The sequence below is a fragment of the Aureobasidium namibiae genome (assembly GCF_000721765.1).
Source record: "Aureobasidium namibiae CBS 147.97 unplaced genomic scaffold scaffold_8, whole genome shotgun sequence".
Taxonomy (NCBI): domain Eukaryota; kingdom Fungi; phylum Ascomycota; class Dothideomycetes; order Dothideales; family Saccotheciaceae; genus Aureobasidium; species Aureobasidium namibiae.
This window is the reverse complement of record NW_013581201.1, coordinates 336,171-363,063: the sequence shown is the minus strand read 5'-3', so window position 1 is coordinate 363,063 and position 26,893 is coordinate 336,171. Positions and strand designations below refer to the sequence as shown.

General features: G+C 51.7%; 11 protein-coding genes across 11 annotated transcripts; 6 read left to right on the top strand and 5 right to left on the bottom strand.

Moving 5' to 3' along the window:
• Positions 1–2,084: 2,084 nt before the first annotated feature.
• M436DRAFT_63623 (uncharacterized protein) lies at positions 2,085–4,824 on the top strand (the record flags this gene model as incomplete). The annotated part of the gene is made up of 6 exons (XM_013572174.1): positions 2,085–2,135; positions 2,188–3,575; positions 3,627–3,731; positions 3,779–3,984; positions 4,034–4,481; positions 4,533–4,824. 6 exons carry the CDS (start codon positions 2,085–2,087, stop codon positions 4,822–4,824), a joined length of 2,490 nt encoding a protein of 829 aa, XP_013427628.1.
• Positions 4,825–6,088: 1,264 nt separating this feature from the next.
• On the bottom strand, positions 6,089–7,720 carry M436DRAFT_72626 (uncharacterized protein; the record flags this gene model as incomplete). The annotated part of the gene is made up of 2 exons (XM_013572236.1): positions 6,089–7,062; positions 7,150–7,720. 2 exons carry the CDS (start codon positions 7,718–7,720, stop codon positions 6,089–6,091), a joined length of 1,545 nt encoding a protein of 514 aa, XP_013427690.1.
• Positions 7,721–8,964: 1,244 nt separating this feature from the next.
• Positions 8,965–9,564, bottom strand: M436DRAFT_46025 (uncharacterized protein; the record flags this gene model as incomplete). Its single annotated transcript, XM_013571963.1, has 1 exon — positions 8,965–9,564. The coding sequence occupies one exon, from the start codon at positions 9,562–9,564 to the stop codon at positions 8,965–8,967; it is 600 nt and encodes a 199-aa protein (XP_013427417.1).
• Positions 9,565–9,815: 251 nt separating this feature from the next.
• M436DRAFT_81691 (ubiquinol-cytochrome C reductase) lies at positions 9,816–10,243 on the top strand (the record flags this gene model as incomplete). The annotated part of the gene is made up of 5 exons (XM_013572306.1): positions 9,816–9,827; positions 9,881–9,900; positions 9,960–10,025; positions 10,085–10,133; positions 10,193–10,243. 5 exons carry the CDS (start codon positions 9,816–9,818, stop codon positions 10,241–10,243), a joined length of 198 nt encoding a protein of 65 aa, XP_013427760.1.
• Positions 10,244–10,997: 754 nt separating this feature from the next.
• Positions 10,998–12,098, top strand: M436DRAFT_46244 (NAD(P)-binding protein; the record flags this gene model as incomplete). Its single annotated transcript, XM_013572012.1, has 2 exons — positions 10,998–11,229; positions 11,287–12,098. 2 exons carry the CDS (start codon positions 10,998–11,000, stop codon positions 12,096–12,098), a joined length of 1,044 nt encoding a protein of 347 aa, XP_013427466.1.
• Positions 12,099–12,475: 377 nt separating this feature from the next.
• On the bottom strand, positions 12,476–14,079 carry M436DRAFT_72622 (uncharacterized protein; the record flags this gene model as incomplete). The annotated part of the gene is made up of 4 exons (XM_013572235.1): positions 12,476–12,961; positions 13,014–13,610; positions 13,662–13,859; positions 13,912–14,079. 4 exons carry the CDS (start codon positions 14,077–14,079, stop codon positions 12,476–12,478), a joined length of 1,449 nt encoding a protein of 482 aa, XP_013427689.1.
• A 193-nt stretch (positions 14,080–14,272) lies between these two features.
• On the bottom strand, positions 14,273–15,347 carry M436DRAFT_46394 (WD40 repeat protein; the record flags this gene model as incomplete). The annotated part of the gene is made up of 5 exons (XM_013572044.1): positions 14,273–14,437; positions 14,495–14,717; positions 14,769–15,001; positions 15,052–15,215; positions 15,272–15,347. 5 exons carry the CDS (start codon positions 15,345–15,347, stop codon positions 14,273–14,275), a joined length of 861 nt encoding a protein of 286 aa, XP_013427498.1.
• A 481-nt stretch (positions 15,348–15,828) lies between these two features.
• Positions 15,829–17,208, top strand: M436DRAFT_81687 (DNase I-like protein; the record flags this gene model as incomplete). Its single annotated transcript, XM_013572305.1, has 1 exon — positions 15,829–17,208. The coding sequence occupies one exon, from the start codon at positions 15,829–15,831 to the stop codon at positions 17,206–17,208; it is 1,380 nt and encodes a 459-aa protein (XP_013427759.1).
• Positions 17,209–21,914: 4,706 nt separating this feature from the next.
• On the top strand, positions 21,915–23,351 carry M436DRAFT_46170 (uncharacterized protein; the record flags this gene model as incomplete). Its single annotated transcript, XM_013571994.1, has 2 exons — positions 21,915–23,087; positions 23,187–23,351. 2 exons carry the CDS (start codon positions 21,915–21,917, stop codon positions 23,349–23,351), a joined length of 1,338 nt encoding a protein of 445 aa, XP_013427448.1.
• A 1,133-nt stretch (positions 23,352–24,484) lies between these two features.
• Positions 24,485–25,399, top strand: M436DRAFT_46339 (Diaminopimelate epimerase-like protein; the record flags this gene model as incomplete). Its single annotated transcript, XM_013572037.1, has 1 exon — positions 24,485–25,399. One exon carries the CDS (start codon positions 24,485–24,487, stop codon positions 25,397–25,399), a length of 915 nt encoding a protein of 304 aa, XP_013427491.1.
• Positions 25,400–25,899: 500 nt separating this feature from the next.
• On the bottom strand, positions 25,900–26,840 carry M436DRAFT_81684 (uncharacterized protein; the record flags this gene model as incomplete). The annotated part of the gene is made up of 4 exons (XM_013572304.1): positions 25,900–26,110; positions 26,165–26,587; positions 26,619–26,628; positions 26,681–26,840. 4 exons carry the CDS (start codon positions 26,838–26,840, stop codon positions 25,900–25,902), a joined length of 804 nt encoding a protein of 267 aa, XP_013427758.1.
• Between the last annotated feature and the right edge of the window lie 53 nt (positions 26,841–26,893).

Genomic DNA, 26,893 nt, shown 5'->3' with positions numbered 1-26,893 from the left:
TCTGAAACCGGTTGTGTCGGTAGAAATGGGAGATCGCCATATCTTTCACCGCTGGTTTGGATGTCCGGGATCCGGGAAGGTGAACGGCTGGGTCTGACGTGAATGAGGTGTAATTGCTCTTGCATTGAGTGACTCTCATTTGGGAAAGTGTTGGTGCCCACCTTGCGTGATTGAAGTGAATGATTAGTATTCTCATGACGGCACAGTTTCTGTTGGATGGGAGTAGTTGAGGTAGCATAGATTGAGGTGATGGCACTGGATGCTCGCCTCGAGAGAGAGGGCACATGGCAGTTAGATTAATCTATCAGAATTGAGATGGTCAAAACCCAAGTAAAATTGAGCGAGGCAGATTCTGGGAGGGAAGCAGGCAGTTTCAAGGCCGTTTGGTGGAAACACGTAAGGAGCTTTTGTACTGCTTAGGGATTCCAGCCACGCGCACAAGGGTCTGTAGAGTATACATATGTTTCTACGTGAGTCTCTCTGAAGACAGTAACGAAGGTAGCTTGGCCGCGGAGAAAGGAGCGAGGTCTAGGCTCTGACAGTCAAAGCGGAAATGGACAGTCCCTGATTTGTTCATGACGGCAGGAATTATTTGTGTTCGTGAGGTGAATAGAGTGGGTGACAGATGTCATATGGATAGTCGGATGAAGGTTTGGATTGACTTTCTCGGACGCGAGTCAAGGAGGTTGGCTTCGGAGACCCTGACTCGCACAAAGCTCAAGGCGGGCGGGTGGGCAGATGTTTGGAGAGGTCCTTCTTGCTGCCACTAGAGCTGCATGACAGTCGTTGTTAATACTCAGCGCAGACTTCTTATGCGTTTAGTGTGTGCCAGGCCTTGGGCGTCCTTCGACGACGGAAGCTAAAGCTAGCGACTCTGGCGCTAGACAGAGGGTGTATCTGGGAGTCGGGACCACGGTCGTGTCTAGCATGCCCATGGCCCTTGGCTGGTAGCGTAGATCCGCAACAAGGACGACTTTTTTTCGACAGACGAGATCGCGGCCGGCGCACCAGCGTTTGATGGGCCCAGCGAATCGTACTCTATCTCGCAGGAGACAAGCAAATCACCCAGATTCGACCTCGACTCGCCCTCGTCATTCTTGCCAGGAAAGTCGGCTCAGGCACAGGGCATCATACTCGAACCGAAGCCTCAGTATCCCAGGCTGCGAGTGCCTACTAACTTAACCTGTCCTGCACGCTGCTTTCACCCACGTTGTGCCCCTGCCACCTATCTTTGCTACTGCCGCCGCCGCATCTTGGTCCCACCAGATCCGATCTGATCTGAGCAGGAGCCCTCTTCCCACCCATCGCCGAACAAGATCCTCGCCCAGACGTTCGTCAGCTCATCTCCGACCGTCGCCGTGTCTGCTGCTCGTCCCAGTATTGAAGCTAAAGTGCTTCTGCTTCTGCAACTGTCTCTGCTGCCGCCCCCGTTACTACAGCCGCCCAGATCTACCCTACCTGCCCACCTGCCTGTCCTGCGGACCCCTGCGTGCACACTTGCAACGTCGGAGCGCCACTGACACAGACGGCCCTCTACAAATCAATCTTGTCAGTCGATGGATCAACGACGCGCGCCTTTAGCTGGCCCCGACCAACACTACCATCGTCCCTCGCTCCCATCCGACCACTCCGTCCCTCCATCCAACCAACAGGTCTATCCCCCACCGAGGCCTCACAGTCTACCCAGTGTCGACTCTTACCCGCCTCCCCCTCCCCCACCGCCGCATCAGTACCACGCCCAGCAACCCACGCCGACCGTGATACATCCTGCGCCTCACCCCGAAGGTCCGGAGAGGGCTGAACATCCATATACCGCTCCGCTTGCTGTGCATGGAACTCCTGTTATCAAGGCGGATATACCTCCCGCACCACCTCAGTATCCACGCCCTCCGAGTAACCCTTTGCAATCGCAACCTCAGTCGCAACTCCCCGGACCATCGCCAGGCGCTCGCCCACCGATGGACCATCATCCAGCTGCTTATGTGCAGCACCCCCCGGGTGAACATGTCAACTATATAGTCGGCCCCATGCTGGATCCTTACGGTCAACCACCACCGGGTTACTATCCACCGTTCATGCCAACCATGCATATGAACAATCCAAATTCGCGCAAGAAGAGCATGCGTGCCAGTCAGGTAGGCGAGCGCGTCTTGACTTTGTCGATGCTTTCTTAATCTTTGAGTACAGGCCTGCGATAGATGCCGTGAGCGTAAGTCCAAATGCGATGAGAATCGCCCTTGTGCAACCTGCAAGGAACAGAATTTCGAGTGTAATTACAAGGACACACATCCCACAAAAGCCGACAAGAACAACCAGGCGCTTTCTGAGATGATCGCCGAAGTCTTGACGTCCATCAAAAGCATCAGTGATCGCCTTGGTGCCGTAGAACAGCATCTCGCCATCCAACCGTCAGCGCAGGCTCGTATCGACTCACCAAATCCGCCAAGTCAGAGCGACTCAGATGCAATGGCTATAGACAACAAGAACAACATCGAGGAACTGACAGTTCCCAAACAGCAGACATGGAAGATCGGTGACCACACCACAGCAGCTCACAAGTTGTTGCTTCGCTGGCCTTCTATCCAGCCTCTGGTGCAAACCCGCAAATGCAACATCCAGGAGAACTATGTCATGAAAGGGGAAGACCGTCCTATCTTGCTTCTCTATGGTACTGGCGACAAGCGCCTTAGAGACGATATGGTCAATATCGGCGCCGCAAGTCCTGCAGGAAGTTCAAATGGAGATGATCTCATTGCTTCAACCCCTGAGAGTGACCCCAGGCGGTCCGAGCCATTCACGCCTGGTTCTCCTGTCATGACTATGGACATTGACACCATCGACAACCTGTTCAGTTCCTACAAGAAGAACATCCATCGACTGCATCCTTTCGTGGACATTGACAGTATCGGCAAATACGTAAAGGATTTTTTCAAACCGAGGCACTGCGCAGAAGTCAAGAATCACCACTCGCCATTGTTTGTGACGAACGGCTCTGGCGAGAGGGAAACCAAGCGCAGAAAGGTACGGAGCGACAACTATGCTGTTGGTCTTCTGCCAGGAGAGCATACGAGCAACTCGACACCTCCACAGGCCAAACGCGCGCCGGAAAGAAATCTTACCAATGCGATCGTGTACTTGATCCTGGCCTTAGGCAAAATTTGTGAAGCTCCCGATCCTCTTCCTGGACCAGTCCAAGAAGTCGCTTTGACGAGCAAGCCTAATTACCTCCACACCACGATGGCATCGCCTCCAATCAAGCCAGCCTTTGCGTCTCCAAGACATGTCCTCAGTAACGTTGCCAACTCCTCCGCTGAAGTCACGCAGGCTCAATCTTGGGACGGTACCGTCAACCAAGCGTCGAACAAGAGACAGGTTCAGAACATCGAAAAGATAGGTGGACTAGTCTATTACAGAGAAGCTGCTTCTATCCTTGGTGATTTTACGGATTCGAACGAGCTCGCAGCCGCCCAAGCACGTCTTCTGGCTGGTCTTTACAAAGGTCAACTCGCCAGAGTCCAGGAAAGTTGGAGCTGGATAAGCACGGCGGCACGGACTTGCCTTTACCGCATGAAAGTGTAAGTCCTCATGATTGCAATTGAACAGGAGTCTCATTCACATATCTACAGCGATGGTTTGGACGATACAGTCAACGACAAGGAAAAAGCACGGAACCTCAACAAGCATGAAAACTTGACTGTGCTTACCTTCTGGTCGGCCTTGCAGCTTGAGAGGTATGTGTAGTGTTCTTGTGTTTCTGGCTAGGCTAATAGTGACTTAGTGATATCCTTGCCGAATGGGACTATCCTCGTAGTGGTCTTCATCTACTTGAGGGATCAGTCACTTATCCTGGGCAGGACAAGCAAAAGGCAGAGACATGGTCCCCGGAAGACGAGGAGAAGTCCATTATATTGTTGTATTACTCGGCTCAACTTTATCTGCGTACGAAGCTGAACAGCATTCATACGAATGTGTATGGGAGGCAATGTATGTTTTTTTCTGTCATCCACTCGGAAACAATGCTGACGACAAGCAGTATCATTGAAAGATGATCCGGAGAAGCTCGCGGGGCTCCTTTGGCAGCAGACAGCAGACTTGGAAGGCTGGCAAAAACTCGTACCTTCATACTCCTGGACAGACAATGACCCTCCTGCTTCGGATATTGTGGTCGCTCGGCTGAGAGGAAAGTATTATGGTGCTTGTTACGTTTGTACTCGACCCTACCTTGACTATGCTCTGCATGTCATGTATGAGCTCGGAAATGGCAATACTCTCGAACAGCTAACCAAAGATGCCAACGGAAATCAGCGGGAAGCTGAGCTTGTGCTCTTCACTGCCATCAACATGTGGCATAGCGAAGAAATGGTCAAGGATAAATGCCGCATCTGTATCGACTCCGCCATGCGCAGTACTGTAGCTTTCGATGGTGTGGAGAATTTTGGCCACCGCCTGATAGTCACAAACATCATGGGCACCGCTCACGCGTAGGGACCCTAGTTTTTGATTCGTTCGAGATGATTACTGACATTGATTAGGCAATTCGGCAACATGCTTGTTCTGGCTGCAGTCTATAACTGCAACATCGGCTGGCTCAAGGAACTGGTGCCCAGGGAAAAGCTGCAAAGCTTACTTCGTCGCACCATCGCCTTCATTAGGCGTTTACAGTATGCCTCCAGTGTCGCAGTCAGCGACGTTCTGATACTCGAAGCAATCGATCGTGAACTGTTTCCTGAGAGCGACGGTGATGACCTCTACAAGAATGAGGGCTTGACTGGCGATTCTATCGCATCTGGCGACTCGTTTCACTCCGTCGACCCCATCGTCTGATGGATTTCGCGACTCCAACGTTGCTCTCCCGAACTATGGCACATAGCTGTGCTTTTCCATTCCGGCTTTGCTCTATACTTACCACTGGAACGTCACATGTACGTATCATGACTCTGCATATGTCTCTCACCATAGCATGTCCTTTCATGCATGAGAAAAGTTCTCTCCCTCGGCCTTTGCTTCTCCTTTTCATTTCTGTTTTGCTTGCAGCATTCCCGGATATACCATTTACGCCTTTGTCTTTGCTTTTTAGCGTCGAGGATACGTTGTTTTGCTTTGTCATCTCGCATTCATGTTGCTGTGTTTTTATTGGGTTTTGCTTTTCGGTTTTCTGCTTTTGATGCACTGAGCGAGCGTATGGACGAAACACGGAAAGCCTAATGCATGCATATATCACGAAACTGGCTGACGATCTCTTGGGGAATTCGATGGCGTTTCTTTTTGCTCATCTTATGTTTAATCTTAGTCTCTCCCTTGATGTCAATGAATCATTTGTTTTGTCAGGTGCTAATGTCCTTTTTACGGTGCACCCCACCTATGTGAAGGCAAGTGCAATCACTTATGTTCAGTACCCGCACACTGCGAACCAACTGTAGAATTACCTTCCCTTCCCCTGTCTTTTCTCCACCACCACCACCACCACCAAGGCACCCGACGACGAGATGGCGTACCCGTTGCCTTGGTTCACATGTACCTACGGTCATCACACCAACCTGATGTTGAGTAAAAGAGCACTACCTCCAAGAACTTGAGGCCTCTCTCACATCGCTGCAGTTCCACGTGCATCTCTTGTTGGTCCGCGAGCGATCGATACGGCAGCGAGCAGCTCGGGGTCCTGTCGTCACTGCGTCATCAAGTTTTGGCTTGTTCAACGTTAGTCCAAGTAGACAAGTACGAATCTACTGACAAACAGTATATTTGATACAAGATGTTATAGCATTTACTGAAGGCTAGGTGTCGACACAGTAAGAAGGAAAAGCTCATTGGAAATCATTCCCGAGAAAGAAAATCTGAACATGGGAAACAGCAGGAGGTTGATCCCTTCTCCCCATGTGCTGAAAGTTTGCTACTCGCCAACTCTCTCACGGTTCTTCCACTAGAGTTAGTACTATACAAATGCACAACTGTCTCCAGAAGGTAGGAAAGTCCACAGAGAACTATGGGTATCACAACTCCCAGTGGGATTCCTCCTACTCCTCGACACTACTGTGCATTCCTAAGGTTGCGCGCGTTACAAACTTCAACACAGGCTGCGATCCTTTGTCTAAGAGCCATTGATACCCTTGTACTTCTCCAGAGCAGGTGGAAGCTCAGTAGCAGAATCAGTCCTTCCGTGTCCATTACCCGGCATCTGCGCCAACCAAGTAGGAGGCATCATACCCGTCTGATCCTGAATGGTCGAAAACAGCGGAGGCAAGCTCTGCATGATGTTCTTGATAGGGGCGAATGAGTCCACTCCAGTAGCAGCATCTTGAGCACCCGTAGTCCAGACGTTGATCTTTGGCTGCAATCCTCTGATGGCTTCTGCATTTGCCTTTGCGAGTTGGACGGGAATGTTGTTTTGCAGCATCATCCAATCGCGTACGCCTTGTGGCCCGCCGAGAACCTTGCTGAGGACTTCGTAGGCAGAGGCGAGTTGTTTGATACCTGCTGCTTCGCGCTCGTGACGGACGTAGAGGGCTTCGGCTTCTGCCTTTTTGAGCTCAAAGTCACCGAGGGCATCCTGTTGTTTGCGGTACAGCGATGCATCCGCGGCTTTGCTGTCTTGAAGGAATTTGGCTTCCGTCTCGCGCTGTTTTCTTTGGTAGTGGCCCTCTGCTTGTTTTTCGGTGGTGTAGAGTTCCAAATCTGCGGTTTTGGATTGTTGGAAGGCGATGGCTTCTGCGTTTTGTCTGGCCTTGTAGAGTTGAGCATCTGCCTCTTGAGCAGCGGATTCCTTTGCGACTTTTGCTTTTGTGACGGTGGTTGCTCTCATTCTCTCCAGCTCCATCAGAGCTTTGCTTTCCTGCACGCCCTTTTGGAGATCGGCGTCTTTGAGTTCGGCGGCACGTTCGGCTTGAATGCGCTCGATGTTTAGTTTTCGCTCAATGTCGATTTCTTGGGATTTGAAGCGTGAGTCGGCCATTGCCTTTTCGATCTTGCGCTCTGTCTCCTGCACAGCAGTATTGGCATTGATCTTTGCGATCTCTTGCTTGGTTCGGCCTAGGTTTTCGGCTTCTCCGATCTCACCCTGCATGCCTATGGTTCCCAGGCTTCAGTAAGAGGATCACAACATGATGCAGGCAATTATATAGCCATTAGAGGTTATGGTTAGACTTCACTTACGCGCATGTGCTACATCGACCTTAGCTTGGTTCATAGCTCCCGTGTGAGCCTTCTGCGACTGGAACTCAAAGTATTGAGACCCAGGCATGTCGCGGAGTTCCTTGATAGAGGCATTGTAGATGTGGAGACCGAACTGGGTGAGTTCTGTCTGAACGTGCTCAACAACCTTTGTGCGGTACAGAGCGCGCTTCTCGAAGAGCTCCTTCATGGTGATGTTGGAGACAACGGATCTGGTCTCGCCTTCGACAATGCCCATGATGATTGCTTGAATGTGCTCACGGTTGGCAACGCCAGCATGCGAGGCGCTGTCCGTCATCAAGCCAGCATACTTGACGAGAGATTCTTGTTCGTCCTTGGGACCGATGGTGAAGACGGCTGGTAGACAGACTTGTAGCTTTTCGGATGTCATGGCCTGTAGGTCGGTCGTGAAGTGGAAGGGTGTGACTGACATCTTGGTCACCTTTTGGAAGGGAAAGACCATGGCTTTCTTGGTGAGCTTCAGTCCTTTGACCCCTGCGCCGGTGATGACGAGGTAGGAATTCGGCTCTGCGACATGATAACCCCAAACCATTTTGATGTTGACGTGTGAGTGTAAGACTTGTGTTCTTGATGGGTAGAGAGTGTGATTTTGTAAGTGCAAAAGGACGGCATCAATACTGATCTTATATAATTGAATGGAACCAGTCACATAGCGCATCTGACCAGCAGTTCGCATGGCGAAGCTATCCAAGATCAATGACAGCATGGTCTGCCTTCGAATGAGCCACATCTTACGGCCTTACGGCGATGCCTTCATTCCCGATATCAACTCTGATAACGCCTGGTTGGCGCTGAGGCGAGTCAGGTGCTGAGTTTAGTCGCTATTTCCTTCTCAGGATGGCAGACATACGGCAGCAGCCAAGTAGTTGGTCGGAGTCTCGTGCCGAACTTTACGATTGTTCGAACAAGATTATGTCTTGGCTTGAGCATGATAGAGGTGGAGTCATGAATTCTCCACAGTCATTGGTGCCAAGCCACCCGGCTGTGAGTAGGCTCAGTCGGAGCCGCCTATCCAGAAGCTCGTTGGAAGGATTGCCAAAACCAGGCATCTGACTGTCCATCCAATTATCTCTAGCAACGCTCTCACCACCCTGGGAATTTTCAGGCACACAACCACCTCAAGGCGCAGCTGTCTGCCTGACTTTTTGATCGAGTTTGGAAGACCAAAAGCATTTCCCAAGTGGCAGATTTGATCTCTTTCTACATCCAGACTTGAGATGGCCGACAATCCACCCCCCTACGAGGAGACGTGTTCGGGCGAATCCAGCGGACTCCGCAAGGATGATAAGAAGGCGTCAAACCAACCAAGCAACCTCAGCGATCAAGCGACGACATCTCGATGGATGTTGGTGTCTGTCGTAGCGGAAAGGATACACATTGAGCTAGAACGGAGAGCGCTGTATGGCATCTCAAGGTCTACACTGGTGGTCATACCATCTGGGCAGGAGTGCAGTAAGTCAGCAGCGGCTAGCGGGACAAGCACGCAGACCTTCTGACAGTAGCAGACCTCTCCAAACCTTACAAAATTGCCGACTTCAGCGAAAAGCCCCTGGTCATGGAGCTGAGTGGAGAGCTCAACAGTGTGGAGTTCTGGTCACAAGCCCAAGCAATCGAAGAGCTGCGCCAACAAGTGGCTTCCAGCATTGGTGGTGGAAGGGGAAGCATGCTGGAAGTCGGACCCAACAGGGTTCATGTCCGACATGAGACGTCTTTCGGATTGTTTGACACGATAGATATCATGGCGATCGTAGTAGAGATGCGATAGTCTTCAGAATTTCAAGGCTCGGCTTGGGTCGACTTCTTGTCTCCATTAGAGTCGAAGCCCAGGGTTTCGAGTTGTCGAACGAGCTCGTTGATCTTGATGACTTTCTGGAACTGCTCTGGAAGTAAAGAATCTCCCTTCTCTTTCTTGTCCTGGAGATCGCGTGCCTGGCGGAGCTTCTTGGCCAGCTTTTTGGCCTCTTTTGTCTTTTCTACTTCAGGGTCTACGGGCTCCTCTTTGGCGGGATCTACGAAAGTCGTGGACTGTTTGGCATTTGAAGTCGCGGCAGGAGCATCGCCGTTTGTTGGTGCAGAGGCTGCTGCCTTCTTCCTGGCCTCCCTACGCTTTGCGTTCTTGTTGGCAGCGGCCGAAGGAGGTTCAGGCGTGGCAGCGGCAGTGTCGGCGCCTGGAACACCAGCTTTTCCACGGTTCTTGTATGCTTCGGCGGTACGATTTTTGTAGAGCTCGACATCTTCGGGTGGGCGGTAGCCAGGGCGGACTCTGATCTCTTTCCTCACGGAACCATCTGGTCGTACGGACGAGGGAATGTGTCGCTCGCCGGTCGCTGAGGTCGCGATGCCGGCGCGGGACAGCTTGGAGGGTTCGGTAGGCATCCTAATGCCAGTGGAACTGAGTCCGTCCAGGAAGACGTGTCCCAATTGACGTAGTGTGAAGGACGTACTCCTAGTGGTACAAGGACTCAGTGGGTTTCGGCAAGCAGAAAGCGAGTTTTGGACGCACGGACGGCCAAGACGTGCTGACCATCGTGTCGATGGCGGCTTCCCTCGCTGTCGCCAGTCGCAGTTGCAGTTGCAAGTCTCCCACACTCACGTCCAGTCGCTGTCTCACTCGTCCAATCTTCACAATGGCCTCCTCCGTAAGGATCTCGCATATGCGCTCTTGCTGGTCTGCTGCTAACACCGACTGCAGGCTCTCCAGGGTGTCTACAAGTCAGTCCTCGCTCCACAACCTCTCCCGCGCTCGACAAGCCTCTGACTCTGTCCAACAGCACCATTTTCCGCAGAAACTACGTCTTCCTCAGCGTCGTCTTCGTCAGCGCTTTCGGCTTGGAGATGTACGTTACCATCTCACCAAATCCCACCCGCCCAACAGCTCCGTCTAACCTATCTGCAGCGCTTTCGACAACGCCTCCAACAGCGTCTGGAACAGCATCAACAAGGGCGTACGTCCTCTGAACTCCCAAGTCCGATCCATCTCTCCACCTGCTAACACAACCTCTAGCGCCAATGGAAGGACCTCAAGCAAAAGTACATGGAGAACGACGACGAGTAAACCAATCACGCCCCACCAGTCCTCGATCGCCAATAGATTCCCAAACACTCTTCATGTATCATATCTGAAAATTCTCAATCGCCTTTCGTCCTTTTCTCAAATTCATCCACTCAATGGTTATAATCCTATCAAGCATTTACCACCGCGACAACGACTTCGATATTCCTACGCTCGTGGTCCCTGTCTACGGATCACGATGCATGTCACAATACAAGCCCTCGTTCTCTAGGAGCCAGACAATCATGTGTGACTCGATTGAGGAACTTTGTTGAACGACACGCTTCAGCGTAATCATGCACAACGGACGCCACAACGGATAACACAACATTTTCACACTTGACGCTATACATAAGCTTCGGCCACGCCCATCGTGTCTCTGATACAGGTAAAAACGTGTAAGATAGGTCCCAGAAGGTCACATATGCAAGCCAGACCTGTTGTGTGAGAGAACCTAGAGGCGACTATGTGATATCTGGCTCTTCCCAAACCCCCCTGAACATCGGTTGCTTAGAACTAAGTATACGTGAGTTTTGCCAGTCCTGTTATTTGATCCGAGTCGAGTATATCACATGGCTCAAAAGTGCCGGAACAACAGCCTCGAGAGCCCCATCACTGATGATGTCACTTTACTCTCACTATCTGCACCTCACACACCTCTTTATTCTCATTCCTATCTACAAGCCTCTCGAACCAGTACTACAGACAAGTCAATACCAACAGCATGCCTTCATGGGACAACAAACCTAGCGGCAAGATGACGGCCGCCGTCTTATCCTCACCCGGCGCCACTCCTCCATCAAAATGCTTCACTATCGACAAGGAATATCCTAAACCTACGCTTCCATCACAAACCTGGGTTCTGGTCAAGGTCAAAGCCGCTGGATTGAACCGTGCCGAGCTTCGCGGGAGGAATGGTGATGAACCTGCTCCGCCTGAATTTGGCATGTTTGTTGATGAGTTCCATCCTGATCCGCCAAAGATTTTGGGTAAACTTTCCCGAGACCGTTCTTTGCTTACTACAGCTGACTCGTCGTTTTTCACAGGCGAGGAATTTGTCGGTATAGTCGAAGAAGCAGGCTCAGAAACCAAGTTCACCAAGGGAGACCACTGCACAGGCTTCATCTACGGAGGCGGCAAAGCCTTCGATGGCGCCTACGCCGAATACGTTATCTGCCCTTCCCAGCGGTGCTTCAAACTACCCCAGACGACTCTCTCCTGGGAGACCCTAGGTGCCACCACGATGTCCATGTGGACAGCCCACGGCTCATTATTCCAAGCTGCTCAACTAACCAAAGGATCCACTGCACTCATCCACGGAGCCACAAGCAGTGTAGGCGTCTGGGCCACTCTGCTAGCCAAGGCGCAGGGTTGCACTGTCATCGCTACCACACGCCAGTCTTCAAAAGTCGACAAACTAAAGTCATTGGGCGCAGACCACGTACTCCTGGAAGAAAACCTCGGCGACCACCTCAAGAAACTAGCTCCCAAAGGCGTGGATTGCATCCTTGAACTCGTGGGCCCGGACACACTCCAAACTCTCGCCTTGCCACACCTCGCAAAACACGGTTCGGTGGTGGTGACGGGAGTGTTGACAAAACAGTGGGCCATGAAGGACTTTACGCCTGCTCTCATCCCTCCCACCCGCAAAATGACATTTTACAGTTTGGAGCCTGGACAGGAAGAGGACGAAGGGGTGGAAAAGGTTATCGAGCAGGTGATTGGGAAAGTGGAGGCTGGAACGTTCAAGCCAGAGCAGTTCCTTGACAGGACATTTTCGCTGGAGGATGTAGGTCAAGCACATGAATATATGGAGGATAGCAAGGCTGTTGGCAAGGTGGTTGTGACTGTCCCTTGAGTATGGCGAGACGGACAATGCAAAGACGAATTGATGTATCCTCTGCTTCCAGTTGAAGAATGTCACATTGTAGCTGTAGAGTTTATGCCCACAGGAGATACAGTAAATCGAAATTGAGCCGCGAGCATGTATTCGCGGTCATCGGAGCTACGTGTCGATTCAGGATCAAATAGAGATTCTTGTGTTTAGCGGTCCCAGGTGCCTCATCAACAACGCACGCATTCTGAACTTGTCGCGTCTAAAGCCGGATGTAACAAAGTTGGCAAAGAAAAAAAGGAGCTCCTCTGCCCCCAACAAGCAAACGCCATCTCGTATGCAGTCATGTCGTAAAATACCAAGTCGCTTCAACCCCCCATGCCAATGCAATGCTTGCTTGCTTAGAGATCCGCCATCATGTCTTCATCTTGGTCGCCGTTCTCAGGTGCGTCCCACACATCCATCGGATCTTCGAAACCTTGGGCGCCAGCGGTTTCTGCACGCTTGTTTCTGCGCGTGAAGTCGACATACTCTTTCTGGATGGCGAGTTTACGATCGGCCTCACGGACATGCTTGGCCAGTCGCTCGATGTGGATAGACTTCTCCTTCAACAGGGCATCTTGATCGATGGTAGGCTGGTTGGGATTGTGAGAAAGGAAGCGAAGAACTGGCTTGGTTTCAGCACCAGCGATAGGTGGGGGAAGCATGGCGTTCAGATGGCCGTCGCGAATCATGGTGCTGAGAAGGGTGGTTGTAGCTCCGGGAGTCAGATTGAGATGCATAGCGATTGTCTCGATGGGAAGAGCGGCGTAAGTCTTTTGCAAGTCAATCACACGGTATCGGCGCAAAGATTCGGCGACTTGGTTGACAATAGCTGTGTTGCCATCCTGTTCAAATTAGACATACGATGCCATCTATCAATCATTTGAGCAGACATACCTCGTCCCATACAGCGGTCGCAGCGCCGATCTCAGCATCAAGACGTAGGACATCGCGCTTCTTGAAAACATCGGCGAGAACTTCGTAGGGCTTGGACAGACTCGAGTAGGTCTTGACCATCTGGGCGTTGATCAGACCTTTGGTGAAAGTGGTAGAACCAGTTGACAGCAGATTGACGAGAATGGACTTTTTGTAGGCCTCGACCATCAAGGGAGTGGCGACGTTCTGAGTGGGTGAAGCAAGAACCAGCTCGAGGAAGAGGCGAGCACGAGTATAGCGACGCAGACCAATGTAGACATGTGCGCCCAGCAGATAGTATTCGTGTACGTCTGATGCGGTGAGCGGTTGTGAGATGTTGGATGACTTTGTAATGAAGGTGGCACTGAGTTCGTGGGTTGCGCATAGCAGACGGTCATCGACACCTCTCTGGGGGTCGGTCGGAAGGGTGTATATGTCCTTGTCGAGGATTGGCAGGGCTTGACGAGGCAGACCAGCGGTCAGGCATAGCCGCAGGAAGAGCATATGATTGGATGTGAGAGTGCTGGACTCTGGGTCTAGGCGGAGGATGGCGGTTGCGATGATTGGAATGAATGATGCCTGACGTCGATGTTAGTCTAATACAGCAGGCAGTTTCTGGGTTGTGCGTACGTCTCTGGCATACTCATAGTAATTGGCCAGCCAGGTTAGCAACTGCTGCATCTCGGGGCCGACATAGCGAGCCTGAACGGGGTCAAAGTGAGTGAGGAAGTTGGCAACCAGCGCCACCTGTTGCGCCAGCACCGCCTGTTGAGCGTATGCGAGGAGTACAGCTAGGTAGCCGATTGTGTTGCGAGTAGGATCCAATAGCTGGCAGGTCAGGTCAGTCATGTACAGGGAGAGAGTGTCAACAGCGACCCACTTCTACCAAGGGTTTGCCCTGGACCTGCTGCGGCACTTGGTTGGCCTTGAGCTTTCGCATGTGATCAACCAGTCTGCGTGCATTCGCATCGCGCTTTGCATCATTCAGAGGGGCACCGCTGTCGTCGGCTAGCGGGTCCGTCAACAAGTAGCTCACAAGATCAGCCATCTTGTCGTGTAGGCGTTGATGTTTGGAGCTGCTGGTGGAGTTTACGGATGAACAGAAGCACATGCGGGCAGCCCATGACGATGTTGGAACAAACGCGTCCGAGCTTCTACCCATTTGTCCCTGCCTTATTTATCCTCACTTGTGCAACTGCCTTCTTTCACTCCCTTCTTGCATCATTCATCTAGTCGTTCAGTTACTTGTCTGGACTGTTCTTCCACACCTTGATGCTCCCGTCCAGACTACACGTCGCTACCATGACGCTATCCGGACTGCTGTCAACCCCAAGAACTACATCCTCGTGTCCTGTCAAGACCTGCAGCACCTTCTTCGTGTTGACATCCCAGATTACTGCCTTGCCCTCTTCATCGCCACACATGGCAAATGCTGATTCCTCTCTGTGCTCATCGTCACTGACATATTCTCCAAAGCACGCGTTGATGCTGAATTTCTGGTTCACATGTCCCTGATATGTCTTGATGCATCGGCCTTCGACGTACTTCCACAATCGCACGCTCGAATCTAGTGTCGCCGCAAGCACGAACTTCCCGTTGGGTGAAAAGCGCACCGATGTGACCGGTGCATTGTCTTCGTGCACCAGTGTCTTCAAACACTGTCCAGTATTCGAGTCCCATATTCGGCTATGTTGCCCTTGGTCAGTTCTTGATCAACGTCTGCAAAGCACAACTTACATGAGGCCGTCGCTTGAGCAAGATGCTACCAGCGTTCCGTCCCGCACGAAGTCGACTCCAGATACGGGGTCCGAGTGAGCAGGTAGCGATCTCATCACTCGGGCTGTCCGCACATCCCATAGGAATACTGCTTCATCGTATGATCCGCTGACGAGCATGTTGCCCTTTGGTGAGAAGGCAATACTGTATACGTAGTTGTGGTGACCGGTCAAGGCCGTCGGCATGCATTTTCCCTGCTCCTGTAATCAGCCTTGGTCTCCAGAAGCGTATGTATCGTTCGTACCGTCCTAACGTCCCAAAGCCTGATGGATTTGTCGTCGGAGCCCGATGCAAGGACTATGGAGTCGGGAGCCCAGGATATGGTAGATACACCAGCGAGGTGACCTTCCAGAGTGTGTACAAGGGTTCCTGTCTGAGCGTTCCAAACTTTGATGGTGCAGTCGGCGGCTGGAACGGGTGTCAGTCGGACTGGGTGTAGGGTATAATCATGTCGCATTGCTCACAGCAGCTGGCGATCCATTTTCCATTGGGCGAGAATCTCACGGCAGCGACACCTCTTTTGTGACCTCGTAGGGTCATATACGGTTTGTAATCCACACCGAGTGGTCGCGAGTCGTCTGCTTGGTGATCTCGTTCGCGTGGTGTCTGTGAGCTGCTGGCGGTGGGCCGATCGGCGGTATCTGACTCTTCTTCAAAGGCGTATCCATTCTCTCCATCCTCTGCTGTATCGTGGTCCGGGTTGTGGTCGTTTTGGTAGGAAGATTGTGGTGAATCTGAATCGAGTCGGCGACGCTTCGGTGAGGGATCTGGCTTGAGGATATCGTCCATCAGGCCTTGGACCTGGTCGGCGATGCTCATGGTGTAGAGCTAGTGGGAGCCTAGAGCGTGGAAGAGCCGAAGCCAAGGCGTGGTCAGAATGTTGGTGCGACAGGATTGTTGATCGGATTTCGCTTTCACATGCGAATGTTTGTCGCTTCTCCAGAATTGCAAGTCGAAATGACATCAATCTCGTCTGCAATTCAGTCGCAATTTCCCTTGGTCCCTCCTGCCAACTCGACAAATGGAACATACAAGACAGCCATTGGAGCTGCCGAGCTCAATACGCGTGCTCACGCTCAATTGCTGGGGCCTCAAGTTCATCTCAAAGTACCGCCATGAACGCCTCGTAGAGATTGGCAACCACCTCGCCAGGCTTTCCCCTGCCCCGGAAATCGTCGGTCTGCAAGAATGCTGGACTCAGAAAGACTACAACGCTATTCGCGAGCGAACAAAGCACATCTTGCCTCATGGCAAGTTCTACTGGAGCGGAATCTTCGGCGGCGGTCTAGCCATCTTGTCCAAATGGCCCATTGAAGAGAGCACCATGGTCAGGTACCCGCTCAATGGCCGGCCAGCCGCCTTCTTCCGCGGTGACTGGTATGTTGGCAAAGGTGTAGCCTGCGCTCGTATCCGCCTTGGACCTGGCAAGAAAGACGTCGTCGAAGTCTTCACCACACACCTGCACGCCCCTTACGAAGCCGAGCCCAACGATTCGTACATCTGTCATCGCACTGCCCAAGCCTGGGAGATTGCAAAACTCATGCGCGGCGCTGCCGAACGCGGTCACCTTGTTCTCGGTCTGGGCGATTTCAACATGATCCCATTGTCTCTGGCCCACCGTTTGATCGAAGCTCATTCTCCTGTCAAGGACGTCTGGAGAGTTTTGCATCCCAACTCTGCCATCGGCGCTGCCATAAATGAAGCCGAGAAGGCGAGAGGGTTGCCAGTCCCTTCATCGGATGACTGTCTGAAAGAGCACGGAACCACATGCGACCACAGATACAACACATGGCGCTGGAACAAGGGCGACAAGAAGAAGCTGTTGAAGAAAAGAGAAGACACCCACGTTGATGGCTCAGAACCAGATCCCAGAGCCAAACGTCTAGACTACATCTTCTTTGGCGGCGATGCAGAAGGTCCAGCATCAAAATGGAGCATTGACAGCGTCAATGTAGGAGCCACCGAACGACACCCTGAACTCCTCTGCTCCCTGTCCGACCACTTCTCCGTAGAAACAACTCTCACACGCTCGTCTCATCCAACAAACACATTACCGCTATCGACCACCTTCCTACCATTAGAAACTTACGATCAAATCCTCGCCATGATCCACAAGTACGAGTTGCGCGAACGCAAGCAACGCAGATACCGTCTCGCCCACTTCGGCCTCGAGCTAGTAATCGCCATCGGTTGTCTGATCGCTGTCTGGTGGTCCCCGCGTAACTTTGTAGCTTTCCTACTTATGCTACTAAGCACTTTGGGTCTGTCCGCTGGTGTCATCGACGGCTTGATGGGAGGATTGTTCGTTGGAAGCGAGTTACGCGCGCTCAAGGAGTTCCAGTGGGAGATTACGAATGCTAGGGACATGGCCATTGCTGCGCAAGAGGCCTTGTTGAAATAGGCATGATTGAGTGATGATCGATAAAGGTTATCTGATCTTTCCAATTTTTTTGTCATTGTATTTTGGCCATCGTCGATGAGGAGTTGTTTGTTCATACATTTGTTCGTCTACCTTGCACAAGGTGCCTACATAGCTTTAATACTTAATCCAAACAATTGGCATGACTGAATCTTACATCCGCAAAGAATACGAGGTAGAAAATGCCTCAGTTTCCATCAGGTTTCCTTTCCTCCCAACAATTGTTTTCTCTGCAAGCGGTGATTCTGTTGGTCTTTTTCCATGCAGGAACAGAGACTCCGACGGGATCGTCTTTGCATATTGCATCCATCCTTGCACAGAAACGCTCAACATTTGCTTTACCTTGCAAGCCACAACACCTGAGCATCCATTTTCCTGATACAGTTCATGCACAGAGCACTCTTTGCCATACAGCTGTTTCCCGCAATGTTGAGCCGCTCTCAGCTCCCTTTGACAGCGACCAAAAGTTCAACATGGCATCATCGCACGTAAAAGGCCCAGCCTTTACACAAAACGGTGCTCGCAAACTCTGGCTATGGATATCTGCTGTCTGTCGCTTTCACCGTGAGCCTTTTGCCGTGAACCTTCTTTGTGATAGAAAAAGCCACAAAACGAATGCACCTCGCAACCCTACTCGCGTAGAGACTTCTGGGTATACCCGCCTAGAAGCGGCAAGGGTTTTTTTTTTATGAAGCATGCAGGCAGTCAAAGGAACCCTAACACCTGTTACACGAACTCTGAACAGCTGTTTGACCCGCTATTGCCGAGGTCTTTCTGTTCAAAGAAGTTTGGTACAACGAGACAGGTGGAGTTACGCTTTGTGGAGCAAAGACTCGAGAATGGAGAGAATCTGGCTGTTTCACAGGTGGATAATGGCAGGAGGAATTCCAAGAGGTGGACGCCAAAACTCGCGTGCAGTTTACACATGCATCGCTGGAGGCGCAGTGTGGATGGGTAGCTAGCTGTACCTGCATGATCTCGCATGGTGTAGAAATTTTTTTGCCTTTCCGTTTCTGCTGAATCCTCTCAGTGGTGAACCAAAACATGTCCAACAGACCCTCGCGGCCGGTTTCGCTATCAAGACCAGATAGACAGGTCACAGGAAGCCTGTGTCATGATAGTCGTTGGGTCCTTGCCATACCAAAGATTCAATTGTCAAAGACACCACACGTGCTCACCACTCTTATCAAACTGGCTCCTTACCTTATCACAGTCCTCTCAAGGCACGTGCCTCTACCATGACTCCATACCAATAGGGCACGCCGAGCACAACCGAATGGTGGATCTACCAGCAATATAAGTTACTATATGATAACTCCATCTCCCCGTACTCGCACCCGCTTGTTGGATGTTGTTGATTAGTATGGCGGGCGCGCATACGCAAGCAAGTACAAAACAGCAGAGTCAGAAATCCCGCAAGAGAAAAATCACAGATCCTCGCAGATCGCTATCTAGCTTCCCCCAACCATTGTGCGATACTGTATATTAGCATAACCATGGATAGAACAGAAACACCATAGTGGAGAGTTCAATCCAGGGTATCGGGCAAGAGGAGAAACAAGCACTCCATCTGATCGATCTCCAGAGGTCTTTGCCAGGAGTCAGACAGACAACACGTGCTCATCTTTGACAGCTCGAGCAGTGTCAGAAGCGTGCGTGATACGAATGTCGTGATCTGTGTTTTTCATCGAACATCCGAGCTCCCGACATGTCTGTCGGTGCTGCCGCTGATGGTTCCCTGTGCCGCAGCCTCTGGCGCCCGCGGACAGCAGACGGCGTGCCTGTCAACAATATCGATCACTCCGGTTGTGCGAATCAGGAGATCCTCTGTGCCACCCTTTCCAATATTCGCGAATGGGATGAAAGATAGCAGGGACGAAACGGAGTGGTTCCGAATGGATAGCGCGAAAGCAAGATACAGTGCTGATATAGACTCTGGAAGTACGCAGGTACGGAAAGGATGCGACAAAAGAGACTTTGCTGCTAGGTGCTATACAAGAATGATAAGGCCCAGAAGATCGGGTGATTGAGCAGCAACAGAGAAGAGAGTTGGAGGCCTCGAGTACATAGGTAGGTAGGTACCTGACGATCACAAGCTGAGTGCTGAACGTGCCTGAAAATCTCAAGATTCCGTGAACGCATCTTGCTGGCAAGTCACACTATTGGAGCTTCTCAGCTGTTGCAATTATCGGTGCATGATGTTGAGCAATGATGTCTTGCCGTTGGCAAAGAAGACCGATCTTGCATAAAACGGTCCTTCTACGATGTGAACAAAAACGGGTTCGCATGGGTTGCTCAGCATAAGCTTCGAATGTAACGGTGCTGCATGTGTTGAACGACCGTGAGCCTCCACTTCAGCTCCTGCTGCTATCATGGTCGGTTTCACGAGTCCTTGTCGAAGAAGCACTGTTCGACAATTCTTTCTTCGAATTGTTTCTACGGACGTAACTTTGGCTGGCTGGACAAACACACGAACGCCATGAACGCCATGCACATGGCGAGAAGGATTCAGATCCTTTTGTTTGTGGTAGGCGTTCGTGTAAACAATATCCGGTCGCCCCTCATGGCGTTTCCTTTCGGTTTTGTGGAGAATCTTTCAATCGCTGTCCCGCTGCTGCAAAACGCCGCCGTCAACCTAACATCGTAACTTTGCAAGGGAAAAGCGGAAGATTTGTGATGACTTACGGGATAGCCGCCCAGCACGGGAGTAAACGAGCAAGAAAGAGGCACGGTGCGGCAAGACAGTCAAATGAAGCGACAATGATGGGGATCTTCATTCGATGCAACAGAAACAGCAACTGCGGACCTACTTTCTCGCTGTAGCTGTTCAATAGGCCGAGCAGCGTTGGGGTTCGGGGAAAAGTCTCGCATTGCCGCCAATATTGCCTGATGTGTAACCAGAGCTGCGCGCAATGCGTATGTCTGCTGCTGCTGATACTTCTCTGCAGGTGAAAAACGTATGCGTATGTGCCCAACTATCGCTGCTTGCTGTCGGCGAGCCGCTGGCTCCCTGGAGGGCTTTCCCAGGACTCTGGGGCGTATGGCGCTTGTCGGCTGCCGTAGCCTAGTCCACGCCATATATTGGTGATTGTCTGGTTGGCTACTGTGGTGGTATGGAGAATCAATCTCGTCAGGCAAGCAGAACACGACGACCAAGTCTCTTTCGTGCATCGATCGAGGGTTCATTGGAACAAGGTCTGGTGCGTGCTCCTCGCTTTTGGGCAGGCCTTTTCGTCCGTGGTAGAAACGATGATGGGTTGTCCTGCCATTGGCATTGTCACATTACGCACGTAGACGGCCTTATTCGATCAGGAGGACCCAGTATGATGTCTTGGATTGGCACGGCATTTAGAAAACTTCACGCTCTAAGGGACCATGTGAAATTGCGAGGCCATGTTCCCTGACACCTGTCTGCTCATCTTGACCACATGTAGCAATGCATTTCTGAGCATTGTACAAGCATAAGCTGGTGGATCTTCAAGTGACACCAACGAAAAGCCAGCTCGTCCGGCTCTCGCTCTCCCGCTCGTTACAGCTCAGCAGGGTGCATGTGGGCGTCGAGGCCGTGCAGCGGCATGGACCCCCAACTTGTGCGGAACTCTCCCAGAGTCGCCGAGTCTCGATGTTTTCTTGAATCGCAAAGACCCACGAAATCCTTAGATCGGACTAAGCACGTAAGGTCCTGGAGTAGAGTACTGGGCAGGTGCTGTGAATCGACAACTCCACAATGTTATAGAGGAGACATTCAAGGAAGTTGAAAAAGAAAGAGTGAAACCACACGGCACATTCGTTCGTCAGAGCGTCTGCTTCAGTCATCAGGTTCCGGTTGCCGTTGAAGTTGAATTGGAAAAAAAGGTTTAGGGTCAACGGTCTAGCGGAGACTTGCATGATGGAACAAGTCAGATTGAAAGTCTGACAAGAATTAAAGGGAGAGGCAGCGCTGGCTCTCAGGCTTGCAAGAAGCAGCAGGCGGCAAGAGTGGTGGTACGTTAGCGGCAGCGTGGCGCCACGACCTGGGCAGGAACCAGACACCTGATGGGCGCTGGAGCATGTGTCTGTGGTCGTCGAGCTCCAGGATCCATTGCCCGGGCCCAATTTAAGACCAGCGCCAGCCGAGCGGTGCACAAAGCGTTGGTCCCAGGAAGCTTGGTTCGATATGGCAGAGCGAGATGGATCATGGCGCTGCCTCCCCATGCCCCATGCTTTCGCTCTCATGCTGTGTGATGACTGTGGATAATAATAAAGAGTACTCGACAGGCCGTCAAAACACTCGCCACATCTCGACTTTGGTCCCATTGAGAACTCGTTGGTCTCTTGTTACAACCTACAAACAGGCCTTTCCTGCCTCATCCGTTCTTTCTTCCAATTCTGTGTCGCGTGCTGGTTACATAAACATTCTTTCCAAACCGTTCAGTCTTTACATTGGCCGTGCCAGTCTCTCTTCGAAACATAACCAACCCTTGACCTCTGGAATATCCCTCCTGGACCTGTCTTGTAGTAACAAGGAGGCGTTTGCTCGACGTTTCAACTAGGGTCCAAACAAACCGTCGTGTCTTTCTCTCGGAAAAGCGTTTGACGCTTTCCTGTCGAATGACATAGCAACAAACCATCCCACCACGCCATACAAAGCAGAAACGTCTCGCAGCTTGCAGCTTGCTCGAGTACCACCTTCCTCGAACATGGACACGATGGAAAGCGCGTCGCACTCACGCACCGCCTCTGTGGATCAACACACGTATGCTTTGATCCTCGAGCACATCCTCAACGACCCTGCCACCTACGAGCTTCCTCTGCGCACAATGTACACCATCAACTCGACGCCTGCCACACGTGGACACTCGCTCTCCCAAACACGCACGCGTGAGAACTCCATCGACTCACACGCCAGCGCGTCACCAACCTCGCCAAACTTCCCCTTCCGCAACGACTCGGCCACCGAGTCTCTGTCAACAAACCTCATGGCGCAAATGGCCAGCCTTCCCACTCAACCCACTTCATTACCGCCATCCTTCATCACCGCCTTCCTCCGCAAGGCTTTCTCCGCTGACCTTCGCTTCGTCGACTTCCCTCAGTCGCTGACTGGCCTCGACTACCTCAAGGACCTCGAGACCAGAAGACGCAGAGAAGTCGCTGCCGCCCTGGAGTGTCTGGGCATTGACCGCGATACTATTGGTGCCGCGGAAGAGGACCTCTCCAGACGCTATCCTGGCGTGCTCTCGTGGTTCCGCACACTTGAAGAGAAGGAACGCAAGATCGAGGCTCTTTACACACAGATCTACGTTGCCCTCCGCCGCTGGGTCCTCATCAACGAGCTCTCCTTGACTCCCTTCAACAAGCACAACTGCATTGCCATGCTCAACACTCTCTACCCCCCAATCGTCTCTTCCCAGCCTACCTCCAAGCTCACCCCTGGTATCTTGAAGAAGCAACGCGACACTTTCTTCAAGTACATCCAAGCTGTCGAGAAGAGTGGCCCCTCTGTCTTGGTCAACCTCATCCAACAAGGCAAGAGGCCCACTGACGAGAACGGCTGGGCTTCAACTCGCAACACTCTTGACATGTATCTGCAGGTTGCCAACAGTCTCATCTCTGAATGCCAAGAAATTCTCTACACCGATACTACCTCCATCGTTGACTCGGCCGAAACCAAGCGCAAGGGTCGCAAGGTCGACTCTGGCATCAGCTTCGAGTCTGACCAACGCCGCCCTTCATCTAGCAGCAGCAAGAGCAGCAAGAGTTCCTTCGTTGAAGATGCACCCGTCGCTGAGATGCGTCGCAAGTCATCTTCGGGCATTCTGAGGTCTTCGGGCTTGATGAAGTTCGCTCGTGAGATGAAGAACATGGGCTTCTCCAGAACAGAGGTCGATGAGACAATCAAGCCCTCCGCCCCTACCCTCACTCCTGCCTTCCCTGAAGTTGAGGCCCCGACACCTGACAGATCCTCCAAGAGTTTGCGCAAGGCTCGCAGCTTTAGCAACCTTGGTGGCCTGCGCTCTGCCAACTCCAGCTCGACCTCATTGGCCAGCAGTGGTCATCGCAGCGATGTTCCACACTTTGACGCAGATGAGATGAAGAGACAGCGTCTCATCTACGAAGCCAATGCCGCAAAGCAGCCAAAGCCTTGAGCTAAGCTGTCCTCATCACATCACAAACATAAGACTACACTACACTCAGTAACGACTTCACGACCCTCCACCGCCAGCATCTGCGACCAATGTTTCTTTTGTCATGAATTATACCCCTTTGCCGCTGTACAAATTCTTTGCGATGGATGCCTATACCTTGCACAAGGCAACTATGTTGATCACGCATCACGTTTCTTTCTCTCATGGTTTACATACGGCGTCTCGAGATATGGAAAAGGACCGGGAAAATTGGAGGCTAGCATCTTTGAAAAGGCAAAACGGCGGACCCAAAAAGTGATTCTAGCATCTGAAAGAGATGGAGTTCGAGACTTTGGCGCCTTTGGTTTCCTTTAGCATGGTGTGGCCGGCGATGCCACTCTTACCGTTGTTCTGATACATATGCCACACTTCCCGTTACCACAAACTAAGGCACCGAAAATGTACCTTTACTCTCCGAGACCCTTCTTTCCTATGGCTTTTTTACACTTTTCCCTTGACATGTTCGTGAGAATGCAACGTGACTATTGTTTCATTTCCGTCCGACCATGACTCGTCCAGGGGTTGTGGCTGGCGACATTGCCATCCTCTGAGATTTATTTGGGCTCTCAAATCGTCGCGAATCCACCTCCGGCACTTTCACCGACGACCGTTCATTTTTAGACTTGTAGATCTGGTTATCGTTGAGCTTTGTTGCGACTCGGCACGATCTGCCGACATTTGTCTTTGAGTCAGCAATAGATATCGCCGGCAGTGGTATGTAGGATAGCGGAGGAGGAAATTGGTTGCTATCAAATGTGGTGGTTTGGAACACCCTGGCGACTGCGGCAGAGGAGGTTGCGGACAAACGTTTGTCCTGACTTTCTTCCCACATGGGGTGAGTCAATGTGCACCTTGTTGATTGTAGGGCGTGATGAGTCAATGACCATAGCCATCATTGTATAAGTTGACAGCAAAACATAGGGTTGTTTCCTTCGAACGACCCTGTTCTCCTCGTGTCTCAAGATCAATCCGTTGCTACCAAAGAAGAGACATTTGGGAAACGTCCATTCGTCTCGTTGTTTCAACCATCCTCCAATTCCAGCCACCCCTCAGACTGTTCGAAGCAAAGCTTTCCAGCGTCTCACACCGAAAACATGGCAAGCCTTCAATACACCACCTACGACGTCTTTACGGACAAGAAGTTCACGGGCAACCCCTTGGCTGTCTGCGAAGTCCCCGAGGACGTCACGCTGACTGGGGAGCAAAAACAAACCATCGCCATCGAATTCAACTACTCGGAAACCACTTTTTTGCACCCATGCTCGAATGCCGACGCAGAGATACCAGAATGGCCTCTGGATATCTTTACAGTAAAGACCGAACTGCCATTTGCCGGCCACCCCACCATTGGAACCGCGTGTCATGTCTTGAGCAAGACTGGAAAGACGCAGGGCAGATTCAAGGTCAAGGCCGGCATCATTGAACTCGAGTACAAAGACGGAGTAGCCAAAGCATCCATTCCTCACAACACCCACATCCACACTTCGACCGACTTGACCGCCGAGGCAATGTTGAACTGGCAAAGCGGCCTCAAACCCTTCTACCCCACCACCTCCGACCTACCTCTCGCAGCCGTGTCCCCAGTCAAAGGCATGAACTTTGCAGTCATCCAACTGCGATCGCTCAAAGAACTCGCCGCTGTAACTCTACCAGGCACAGAGTTGAACTTTTCCCTCGACTCCTCCTGGTCCGTAGGCCCTTGCTTCAGCAAATTCTACGTCAAGATGCCTGATCAGGGCGATGGTGTGCAGCGTCTGCGCACTCGCATGATCGAAGGCAGTTTTGAAGATCCGGCGACGGGGAGTGCTTGTTGTGGTTTGGCTGCTTATTTGGTGTTGATGGACAAGGTGCAGGATGACACGGTCAAGTTTGAGATTCTGCAGGCCGTGGAGATTGGGAGACCCAGTGAGATTGGCGTCGAGGTCGTGGTTAAGGACGGTGAAATCAAGACGGTGGTGCTTTCTGGAAAATCGGTTGGTGTTATGGAGGGTAAGATCTTTCATGAGTAGAGAGATGGATAGTGAACTAGGTATCGAGCGTGGCATGATATACATAGTATCTAGGCGTCTTTGATATAGTGACTGAGCATCCGCATGTCAAAGATTGACATAACATCATGACCAACTTCCCTCCCCATCGTGAGATTTAGTCATATCGAAAGCCACACATATACACAGTCGCTAGGAGGACAAGTCCGGAAGATGTCGATGGAATCACAAGCGTCATATGATTATCACTTTGATACTAAGGGTCAAGGTCTTGAAGAGCAGAAATCAATTCTTGATACCAATGCGTATAGTAGGAGCAATTAACATGAAGAGTAGTAAAGTAAACAAGTGGAAAGGAAAGCAGTGCAAAGAAAACCATCATGTCAAACTTGCAAAACCATGCTTGAAGGAGAGAAGAAGATTTCCATCCAAACGGTTGACGAACGCCCGAGGAGTCGAGAATATCACGAAATCACAAAGGAAAGCAATCCATTGATGTTTCAGTCAGTGGCCGTGTCACTTCAGACTTCCATATCGAGGAAGATCCACTTGTCACTTGTGCAAGCGACGCCCTTTGACCAACGGTCCAGGGTAGTAAGCTCGAAACCGACCCATCCGAGGTCGCGAGTCAAGTCTTTGAGGTCTTCTTGGTCGGCAGAGCGATCAAGGCAGACGACGAGGTTCGAGCAGCCAAGTTCATCGTTGCCAGCCAACTCGAGAAGGCACATGAGGCTGTGTGATACTGTCAGTGTATGGGCAGTGCAAGAAGATAAATGTCAGACATACCCATTCTTGAGGTCAGGTCCGATGACCGACTTGTCGAAGAAGACGAACAGAGTGCTAAGTCCATTCTTGTCGGAGACAAAGCCGCGGAAGCGCAGTCCAGCAGCATACTCCCAGATCTCGACCCACTCACGCACAGCAGAGTTGGGAACAGCCATGTCGATAGCGCTGTCGGCCGAGGGCGAAGGAGAAGGCAGTGGAGCACTTCTATCGATGCTTGTCTTGTTGATGTTGTTACGCATACCCATCACAAGCGAGTCCTGAGCGACGGTGTTTCCCTCACCAAGAAAAACGGTGTCCAGTGTCTCGCAGAAGAGTCTCTCACATTCTTCCGTGATGGTGTATGCGGCGCCTCCGCTGCGCGAGCGAGCCTTGAGACTCGGGCGCTCCGGCGACGACGAAGCCCGGGTGGGCGACCGCGGGGGGCTCGGTATGCCAGTGCTTACCTCAAACCCACCACCCCGCTCCTGTTGCAGTGTTAGTGGCAGCGAATGAGCAGTCAAGGGGCGGAATACGTACCGCCTGCCCCGCAGGTGGAGTAGTGGAAGCCCTTCAGGGCCATGTCGACGGCATCGACGGTGTAGGCGCTGGCCTGGATGTTTGAACGGGCGGCGACTTCCTTGGTCGCCTGGTAGTAATTACTACTACTATTACGGGGTTGATTGGAATAATTCGCCATTGAAAGGGTATGCCACGGTTGCGTGCCGGGGCTGGACGGGTGTGGGGCTGGGT